The 10,917-nt window shown below is 34.7% G+C and overlaps 1 protein-coding gene across 10 annotated transcripts; it reads left to right on the top strand.

Annotated features, from left to right (window-relative positions):
• The first annotated feature begins 3,441 nt into the window (after nucleotides 1-3,441).
• LOC149541232 (ARM repeat superfamily protein) lies at nucleotides 3,442-10,528 on the top strand. Of its 10 annotated transcripts, none has more exons than XM_089802247.1 (5): nucleotides 3,442-3,559; nucleotides 3,675-3,744; nucleotides 4,966-5,487; nucleotides 7,513-7,933; nucleotides 9,332-10,528. In XM_089802247.1, the coding sequence occupies exons 3-5, from the start codon at nucleotides 5,027-5,029 to the stop codon at nucleotides 10,130-10,132; spliced, it is 1,683 nt and encodes a 560-aa protein (XP_089658373.1). In that variant the 5' UTR covers nucleotides 3,442-3,559; nucleotides 3,675-3,744; nucleotides 4,966-5,026; the 3' UTR covers nucleotides 10,133-10,528. The 10 variants fall into 10 exon arrangements, with proteins under 10 accessions (XP_089658373.1, XP_089658378.1, XP_089658371.1 ...); XM_089802252.1 differs by having other exon boundaries at nucleotides 3,495-3,559; nucleotides 3,675-3,733; XM_089802245.1 differs by having other exon boundaries at nucleotides 3,521-3,559; nucleotides 3,675-3,892.
• The last annotated feature ends 389 nt before the right edge of the window (nucleotides 10,529-10,917 follow it).

Here is a 10,917-nt window from a genome sequence, read left to right as displayed (position 1 = left end):
TTAATCATCATTAAATTATAGATTAGATAAAATTGTAACAATGTTGTCCCCAATATAGGCAAGACAATCATGATAGATACATCTATTTTTAATTACACCTAGGTAAATATGACATGTTTTGATGTGACATCAATGATCATAATAATACATTAGATGGGATTATTGGCATATTACTAAGATAAAGGTTTGAGATCTAATAGTGGTATGAAGTCCAACAAGATTAATATGATCAATGACACGCAAGTTCAATAGTGGGGCAAGTCCCCTTATATGACAAGTATGATTATTGCAATAGGATTTCCAAGATCGAATTGTATATATCCTAAAAATGACATAAATTGGAAAAAATGAAGTCAAACAACAGATGAAAAACCCTATGTATGACAAGCATCAAAAACAATATAATCAAATATTATAGTAAATCTTTATGAAGAGATGAAATACACGACTCCCTTGATTTGGAAGAATATATGATCAAATTAACGACATTATCATCACATACAAACAATGGAGAATATGATTAATATAGTAGTGATAAGATAAGATAAACATAATACATACTCAATAGCAAATAGGATAAAGATACACAATGTGCATAATATAATAGTAGCCATAGTTTGACGCCTCTAGCACATCAAATAGATCAATGATAACTCAAATAGAAAAATGGTTTACCATAATGCCCCTAAAATATATGCATGTCCTAGACAAGATAAAATATAGAAATATAATCTTAGTAGATATATATAAGGTAATGATACATCGATAATGATCAAGAATAGATTCTAAAGGTTATGATAGTGTAAGATCAAGAAATGTATACTTCATGAGCTAATGTATTACAATATAAATCATCATATACAATCTAAAACATAGTACAATGTAACAATGCTAGATTATATAGAAGATGATATAATATAAGACCAAGATAGCCATTGACATAACAATATACAATAACACAATCATTATTTAAGATGACATTATGAGATGTAAACATTACATGTATATAAAGATATAATGGTGATAGATCATAGACAAGAATGTGGGCAAGATGGGTAGATATGAAGGAGTAGATCATAAATACAATGCCTGAAAGGTACTTAGATATGACATAGTAGATAATATCTAGACAAGAGTGTCACATTTGCATTATTTGATGCTCTAGAATAATTCGAAATATTGACTAAGCCCTAAATTAAACCCAACAACCTACCTATGTATGAATACTTGATTGATTTTTAAAGATTGAATATTACATTGATTCCAACCATTATAAAAGCCTTGAGATGATGAAAAACACTATTCTTATGAAGAAGGCCACCTAAACCCTATCCATACTCATTAATATTCTAACATTATCACTTATGATTACATGAAAATAACTTACACAATTTTGAGATCCATCTGAAATTATCTTGGAACTCTATCTAGACCTATATATCTTTTTGCATTATAGTCATATATATGATATTCATAGGCATGGTTAAGTTAATAAAATTAGTAGAGACATGTTGTTATGGTAATGACCTGAAAATCCAATGATTGAAATAAATGGGATATATGCTAACCTTATTATTTTCTCCTCTTAGATTTGTATCTTTTTTACTAAATAATAATTTTTCAACTTAATTAAATTTGTTTTCAAGCAACTGCAAAGTTCCCAAGTTGATTTTAGAGTATTTGAGTCATTTATCCTTTACCATTATAATCAACATGTGAATCTAATACTCATAATGATTTTACCCCCAATGTTTCCATTGTAGCTCGAGTGCTCAATTTACTTGCAGTATGAGTTTAGGGCACAAAAATAGTTGTTTCAAATTGTTCTGAGTAGTAGTAGGGTCAACATAACTTGTACATAAAACCCATTGCACTAGTAGTCATTGTAGCTAACTCATGCACCCACAAATCCTAAGCAATGATTAAATTTTGATAATTTTTGTTTTGGTTATCTCCATATGCAACTTAACAACTTATAACTATTGTTTTAACTTTTGGGTTGTAAAGTCAAATATTGTGGGATATGTTATGTATGTTGAGGTAAAAAGTGGTCCTTTTAAATAGTCATCCAAAACACACATCCTATTACGAGATCACCATTTTCTTTGACAACAATAAATTGCACATTGATCTAATACTTTTGCAGAAAGGTCCAACAACCACACACTATTGGCACTAATAAACTTGCACAATCGATCTAACTAATAACCTTTTTCTCCCAAAACATGGGTAGGTACTAGCTTATAGATGACTTGATAGTGAATTTTTATTTTGTGAAATCTAATGTGTGGTAATTGGAGCATGCACGATAATAGCTGGCTCTTCCCAAATTGCTTACAATTGCAAAAATGAACTAAAAAATATGAATAAATGAGTTACATGCATAAATAAACTAGAACAAGAAATGTGTGTCTAGATAAAGGCTAGGTAAGTAGACTTGACTTCACACAAAAAAATCATTCTAAACCACACTATCTATAATTATACATAAATATCGAGACATTACCTCAAACTAGATAGAAGAACAAAAAAAGGAAAAAAGAAAAAAAAAACATATTTCACACTAACAATTCTAAAATATTATATAAACATACTTATATACATTTTAAATATTTGTTTCCTCTCTTCTTCTTGTTCTTTTCCCTCTTTTTTCTCTATTCGTTTTATTCTCTTTTTTCTTTTTATAATTTCTTCTTTCCATTTCCTATGTGGTTATTTTCTCTCTTTTTCTTGCTTTATTTTGTTCTTAGTCTCTTGTCTATTATATTTTTCCTCTATGGTGATGGATACAAAGTGTGATTTGAAACATTGACTCAAACACAACCGCATATCTAAAAGCCTTGCACATATAGAAAGACCATTTATGGAAGACCTCTTCCCACGATGTCACTTCATAAGACTATTATCCCCACACTTCACTTGTTCAATCTACAAGTTTAACAACCTAAGAAAAACACAAAACCTAAAACCTTAATGACCACCTCACCCACAAAAAAATTCTACTACAACATTTAACATTTGAAAACTACTTATCCTAATTTAATAATCATAACATTATACTATAAGCATAATAATTAACTTCAACTCATTCCACTTTAACATAATCATGATAATTTATAATCTAAATTTCTTTTATCTCCGTACTTGTCCAAATTATCTCTGACAGTACAAACTCTCACGAAATCCAATATGTTAAAATATTTCATTTAAACATACATTTCACTGAGTTCATTTGATTTGAACTTATCATATTTTCAAAATAATTACCCGTTTAAATACACTGAAAATACGTGTAAACGGGCGTCAATTAAACCCTGGCCTATTACCATTGACGAATGTACGTATTTTAAAATACACGCACGCTTGAAGTATGTCGTAGCCCAATGCAGGGAAAACCGTTCGATTGAAGAGAGATGCGAGGTAATTATGCTCATTCAAACAAGGAGGTCTATTTTTCTATTCATGTGAAGAATGCAGAGATTGTTTTTTAGGTAGAGTAACAAAGGTTAAAAATGATGGATTTTTTGTCTGGTTTCACTGTATGGAAATGACCGTTCAGGTACTTTGTAACCGTTGAAGACCCACTTCTACCTATTCAGTGTTTTTAAAACTTTTGAAGAATTTTTCATGTCATTGGATTCGTTTTGTGTTAACAACTTTAATTTCTTTTGCAGAAATACCTAATCGATTCTGAAGTTGTTCAAAAGTTTTGATAGGAGGAATCCTGTCAAAGGTAGAGAGATTGTGAGTATTTTGTTAAGCTTTGTATGTGTGCGTGTTTTTTTTCTTGACTTACTGTGCATGATTATGGAAATATGTTGTTTATGGCGGCGTCACTGTAAGTTTGTGGGAAACAGGCCGAGAAAGTGAATTCCGGTTCATTATTATATCGGTGAGTGTTCGTTTTTCTATGATTATTATTAGGCGTTGCGCTTGCAATACTTTAAAGGAATGAATTTTTTTTGGGTGCACGGATGCCGCTGCATTTTGTTGACGAATTTATGTAAATGAGTCGAATTTACCAGGAAATTCTAGTTGAAAAATACTTTCCTGAGAACCTTGATTCTGGTTTGTTTATAGAAACCTTGAAAACACCGTTTCAAATATCTTGTTTGTGCGCGTCTATCGTGTAAAGAGGCAGTTTAAAGAACAAGAAATGTCTAGCTTACCGGTCGTCGCATTATATTTTTAGTTCGGGAAGAGTAAAGGCGGACAACTTTAGTTGCGTTCTCATTCCCGAGCTTTTTGCCCAGAAAATGTTAATATCTGTTTATTTACGGCTGAAAGAGGTATCTTACTGCCAGATAATTTTAATTTCCGTTCAAATCAGGGACGAGAAGGCACTTTTCCTGCGAGAGAACTTTATTTCGTGTCCATTCCGTCTGAAAACGTGAAGTATTGCCGATTTAGGGCTGAAAAGTGACTTGCGGTTCGTAAATGTGAATATCTGTACATTTCATTACAAAAATGGCATTCTTGCTGGTAGGAACACGTGAATTTATTTTCGGTTCTGTCAATCTCACCTAGAAAAAAACGTGAACGAAAGGTTTTGTGTCTGAAATTGCTGGAAGGGTTTCATTAAATCGAGACACCGACCTTTGAGATCTTTTGCCTTTCTCATTCGACCAGTTGTTGGGTTATTACTGTCGCTCCATGAATGCTATTGTTGACTAATTTATTTGATTTATCCTTTGCCCCTTTCTGATTGAATGACACGGGATTTCACATTTTATTCTGAATTCACGGGTTTTAGTATGAAATTTACCTTCTAAGTTAGTTACTTGGAAATATATACGGAGTATTGTGATTTAGACATTTACCCCCACCAAAGAGAATCGCCAATGTCTTGCACGAAGAACATTTATTCCTAGTATTTCGTTTCATAAGACGACTCTCGATTAGGAACTTTTTGAAATTTAAATCTCCATTGAAGGGTGTGACTTTTAATTCTATTTTCTTTTGCAGGATTGAGAAAATGCTCAAACAGCCCTGTGATTGCTGAGAGGGGTGAAATCTTTTCGAAGCTATGGTGGAAGAAAAGGTCGAAGATACCAAGACCACTGAAGAATGGCTAAAACAAGCTGAAGAGTTGGTTCCTTTAGCTACTTCTAAAATAGAGGCAGTCAAATCTTTTAAAGGAAGATGGAAAAACATCTCTGCCAAACTAGACCAGCTTCCTTCCAAGCTTTCAGACCTGGCAAGCCATCCGTGCTTCACTAAAAATTCTCTTTGCAAGGAACAACTACAGGCAGTAGTGGCTAGCTTACAGGAAACGATAAGATTAGCCGCAGATTGCACCGAGGATAAGTATGGTGGAAAGTTGCAAATGCAGAGCAATTTGGATGCATTGGCAGCAAAATTGGATCTTAACCTTCATGACTGTGGTCTGCTGGTAAAAACAGGGGTATTAGGCGAGGCAACTCTGGCACTAACAATTACAAGGTCTAATTCAGGGGCAAAGCGTGAAGCAATAAGATGGAATATAAGGTGAGGTGAATTGGCTTGTCTACAGAATTGAAGTTTAATTTTTTCTTCACGCAGAAACTAATTTGAGATCTCAAATTTTAATTAAAACTTTTCTGTTGCCATTGAATTCTGCCATTATCATTTGCCTAACTGTTTGAATAAAGTTTCTTCTTTCAAGAAATTGTTCTTGTTTTGCTTTTCATTATTACTCTTTCGTAGTCTACCTGATTTGAACACTTTGTCACGTTTTAAACTGGTTGACTTAAATGATAAATCTTAGGAAAAACATTAGGGCATAGTACTTGGATAAGATTTGTGTAGGCTTGGATCCTTCAATTCCCAGAGCAGGATAACCCTTGTGGTTCAAAGTTCAAAGTTAAATCCTATCAGGTGTTCCCTTGCGAAGGGGATCTTGGTCGTTGGAGCAAAATTCATTGATCTTTTCCACTTCCCCCAAACCCACTTGATATTTTATTTTTCATCTTAATTTTGAATCGACTTCCCCACTTTTGACTTAAATCTTAGGAAAAACATTAGAGCAGAGCTCTTGGAGAAAATGAGGTTGCACTTGGATCCTTGAATCCCGGATGATACCCCTTAGGGTGTTTGATCCCTCGAGGTGTACCTAAGCTGTGTTGAAGTGCCCTTGGAAAAGGAATCCTGATCAATGGTGATCTTGTTCATTATTTGCTTTCATTTACCAATAGTTTCATCTTTTTTAAAGTATTTAATAATCTTCTTTTATTCTGTTTGAGGAAGTAGTTTGAAAATTTAATACTATTAAAATAGTATTAAAATGTTTAAATGTTGAAACTTAAAATTACTTAAACAATGTAAAAACCATGAAGCTCTGAAATTGTATGGTTCATAAGAAATAATACTTGCTAAATGGAAGAGGAAGGCCAAAGAATGGTTGTATGGAAGACGGTTTTTACAGAAGATGTAAATTTAATACATGTAACATTCCCCATGGCTGTTAGTATGTGATTACAATAAGAAATATCATTGTCATTTTGTAAGGGAGAAAACAAAATCATTTATAACTATATCTATTTTGAAACTCATATTTTAATTTATATCGCTATTGCACAAATCTAGTCCCATGTAACAGAAACGTTTTCAGGATTCACAGTTATTTGCAAGAATAGAAGAGTAGCTTTATACAGCTATCAAGGGCCAAACTGCCTCAGCTCTTAAAAATCTATAGCTGAAAATTATATTGTAATAATCTAACACTGGGCTTCTCATTAATTGCTTAAATTTGAATAGTGCCATGCCGATTCCTCAGACAGGTTTTATTTATTCTTGTAAGATTAGTTCAATATTTTCATCAGACCATCCATAGAAAGAATATGTTTGGCAGCCCCTTCTACAGATTTCCTCTAAAAAATAAAATGGAAAACAATCAGTGTATTGCGGGCTTGAAACAGCTGGTTTGTTGAACATTGTCTTCAACACACTAGTTGTTTAAGTATGTATCTGGGTCCTCATGTAAATTAGTGGGTTTTAACCTAATGTATTTGCCCTTCAAACTCTCCCATGTGTAATGTTTTGGCTCTGAACCCATTCTTCATTATCAAACCCATTGTTCACTTACTCATGGATATGGATTCAGACCTTTTACTCTCAACAAACAGCACCTCCCCAATTCAGTTAAAGACCCCCTGGCCTTCAGATCTGATACACACGAACAATCATAGCAGCGGGGTGCAGGACCACTTGCCTACTGTTATTCATTTTGTTAGTGTCAGATTAACTGCTATACTGCTGCAAAAATTCCAATTACATTATCAATTCTCTTATTTTCTTTCTAACAAGCCTATTGATGCTATGCAGTTCTCAGTTCATCTTGTTGTAAATTCTAATCCAACTGCTCTACTACTGACATGCCCATTGATGCGGCACTGTTATGATCATTTTCAAAGCATCTCAGTGTTGCAAGAACAGTTATTTTCTTTTTATCTTTTTTTAAATCTCTGCACCACAAAGACAGCTGTCTCAATTGTTACCTGAATATTCTAACTTGCAAGTGTCAATTAATTGCAGGGAACTGCTAGCCCGGCTCCAGATTGGTCACATGGAATCCAAACACAAGGCACTAGATAGCCTTTTGGAGATGATCAATGAAGATGAGAAGAACATCCTGGCTGTGGCAGGTCGCAGCAATGTGTGTGCTCTGGTACAGTTATTAAGTGCTAGTTCGCCTCGTATTCGGGAAAAGTCTGCCATGGTCATATGCTTCCTTGCAGAGGCTGAAAATTGCGAGCAGTTGCTTGTCTCAGAAGGGGTCCTTCCCCCACTGATTAGATTACTTGAATCTGGCAGCCCCTTGGCAAAAGAAAAGGCGACTTTGTCCCTTAAATGCTTGACAGTGTCAGCAGAAACAGCACGGTCTGTTGTTGGTCATGGTGGTATTCCTGCATTGATTGAAATCTGTCAATTGGGTTCTACTTCAGCTGTTACTCAGGTAAATATCATGTAGACAAATATTCTTGGCGACTTTGTATATGAACTTTTCCTTGGAGAAGGGTTACAAGTCCTGCATTTCTTCTTTTTCCATGCATATATAGCTAATAGCAGTCATTGTAAATTTTAGTAAAGCTTTTCATCAATAAATATTGCTGTCTTTGAAGTCATAATGCATATCACATATCAAATTAGGAATGGAATTGTATGAAATTTTTATTATTATTGACAGAGGAGTATACAATATATTAAAACAAAAAATAAATTATAATTGTATTGAGGTGAATACAAAGTGCTATATATCATCTTTAGAAGACTTCTCAGTGCAAAATTGTTACCCTGCCTCCATCCAAGAAGTTTCCAAATTCTTGGTAAAGATTGCAAAGTCTATTTTAAGCACTAGTCAATTCTATGGCTGGCTCTCAGAACAAGCTCACTTTCCTGTAGTGAGTAAAGTCCATAAAGCTGTTTGTTGAGGGATTTTGTTAAGCATTTCAGGTTCTTTACACTAGTCAATTCTAAGGCTCTCAAATCAAAGCTCACTTTCCTGTAGTGATTTAAGTCCATAAAGCCATTTGTGGAGGGGTTTTGTCAAGTATTTCAGGAACTTTCCTTATGCTGCTATGCTAAACAAGTAGTGCACTATGCTAAAGAAGTAGTTTGCTATTCACTGTGATAATAGAAAGAGCGTCAAAAAGAAAATTGTGCTCAATATTTTGTGACGGAACTCCATGCTTTGTTCTAAATTTCTTATTTTGGTACACATGAGGAGGTAGTTCTTTCCTCAATTCAAATGCTACGAATGTGTTTTGGAGTTCTATTTTCATCACTTAATCATGTTTCCTTGGGGCATCTGGACCTTGGATTGTGAATTGAAAGCATCATGTTCCTATTAAATGCATCTCTGGAATAGTAGGAAAGAAGACACAGAAAATTTGTGAAGTAAACAATATTCGGAGAATCAGAAATAAAGAAGGAAAGTAGTTTCAATGTCCACGGTGCTAAAGATAGCACTATGGAATCAGATGTACCCTAAAATATGTGCACTTCTGAAATGTATGACAAAATCTGGTAAAAGCATACAGCTGTCACCTTTTTTCTTTTGTGCGTGAAAGTAAAGAATAAATTAATATATCAACAACATTTTTATTGGAAATCTTTCTTTTTCAACTTTTTGGTTGACACTGCTTCTTTGGCCATCATGATAAAAATCGTTGTGATCTGAAATTTTAAATTAATTTTTCCTCAGTTTAACATGTTTATGTAGAATTTTCAATGCTTGGGGTGTGATCCTAGAGCCGACTCAAAAACTCTCAATAACAGCTTCTCCAGAAGCATTCTTTGTTTGTGTTATGTACAGTGGAAGCTAAAAATGCAATTCTTTTCCATTTTGCAACAGACGGCCGCAGCCGGGGCTTTGAGGAATTTATCTGCTGTACCAGAGGTAAGACAGTGCCTGGCAGAGGAAGGCATTATTTCTGTCATGATAAATCTGCTTGATTCTGGCAACAGTAACCTGTCAAAAGAATATGCGGCAGACTGTCTACAATACCTTACTTCAGGAAATGAATCCCTTCGCCGGACAGTGGTTTCTGAAGGTGGTATTCAACATCTTTTAAGATATCTTGACAGTTCGCTACCACCAGAACCTGCGGTTGGGGCCTTAAGAAATCTGACAGCATCAGTTAATGCTGAAGCCCTAATTAACATTGGGCTCCTTCCCCGTCTTGTTAAAGTCTTCCGAGGTGGTTCATTGATTGCTCAGCAAGCTGCAGCATCAACAATCTGTCGGATTTCTACATCAACTGATGTGAGAAAATTAGTGGGGGAGTCTGGATGTATACCTTCACTGGTTAACATGCTAGAGGCCAAAACAAACATTGCACAAGAATTGGCAGCACAGGCTTTGGCAAGTCTGCTACAGGTCCCCCAAAATTGTCGGGAGATCCGCAAAGAAGAGAAAAGTATACCCAATTTAGTGCAACTTTTAGATCCAATCAATCAAAATACTTCCAAAAAGTATGCCATCCAAGCACTATCCGCACTAGCCACAAGCAAGAAATGCAAGAAGCTGATGATTACTTGTGGAGCTCGGGTTTATCTGAAGAAGCTGGCAGAACTGGAGGTTTTAGGGGCAAAGAAATTGTTAGAGCGGCTTGAGAAGAGCAAATTTAGGGGACTTCTCTTTGGTAGAAAGTAAGTTAAATGGTTTTGTTTTGCTGTGCTCTTTTGGATGAAATTATTGGCTATATTCCAACGAAATCCATCTTCAGCGTTTGTGGCTTTCATTCATGCAGTGAAAGTTGTGTTGAGCATTGTAACAATCTGATAGAACATGTGGCCATATATGTAGTTTTTGATCAAAGTGCACGGCTTGTGCAGCAAATATCTATGCAGGGTTATCGTAATTAGCGCGCTATTCATGTATATAGCATGCTAGTTGAAAGATGTAGACAGAATTATCGATGTTGACATTTGATCTTAAAATATGTGTAAAATCCTAGGTTTCATGATAAATGTTTTGGAGGGGTTGCAGTTTTTAAAAATCCGAGTGTAGCCGTTTGAATTTGTAATTTAGATGCATTGATTTTCTCTATTTAATATCTTTGGAATTATGATGTTTAAATGGAAAGCCTGCACTATAATAAATCCATATTATGAAAGTCTGCACATGATTTATCGGGGAGTTCAACCTATGGTACAGTTACCTAGAAGAGTACGGCAGAAACGTTCACGCTCAGGTAAATGGAATGTTGTACAATCTGAACCGTTGTTTTTTTAACACTGGCAATATTTTTCGCATAGGGATCCCAATGCGTAGGCTTCGGTGCCCTATTGCTGAAGTGTCTTTGGCCTCGTTATAAGTAAGCAAGCGTTGAGTTCAAACGTATAATATGCACGTAAAATATGGTTAAGCAAAAGGGTAACTGGTAATTGAAGGGGTTTTGAACCTTTGATTAAGAAGTCTGGTTGTTATACATATAT

The sequence above is a fragment of the Cupressus sempervirens genome, chromosome 9 (genome assembly GCF_028749045.1).
Source record: "Cupressus sempervirens isolate cs-2001-9-10 chromosome 9, ASM2874904v1, whole genome shotgun sequence".
In the NCBI taxonomy this organism is placed as follows: domain Eukaryota; kingdom Viridiplantae; phylum Streptophyta; class Pinopsida; order Cupressales; family Cupressaceae; genus Cupressus; species Cupressus sempervirens.
Note: the sequence above shows the minus strand (reverse complement) of the source record. Positions and strands in the feature narration are given on the sequence as shown.

What these genes read in the sequence shown, in the direction of transcription:
- LOC149541232 (XM_089802247.1), top strand. Translation starts at nt 5,027, where the DNA reads ATGGTGGAAGAAAAGGTCGAAGATACCAAGACCACTGAAGAATGGCTA. An exon ending in GCAATAAGATGGAATATAAG is followed by an intron (nt 5,488 to 7,512) that starts GTGAGGTGAATT and finishes AATTAATTGCAG; the next exon opens with GGAACTGCTAGCCCGGCTCC. An exon ending in CTACTTCAGCTGTTACTCAG is followed by an intron (nt 7,934 to 9,331) that starts GTAAATATCATG and finishes ATTTTGCAACAG; the next exon opens with ACGGCCGCAGCCGGGGCTTT.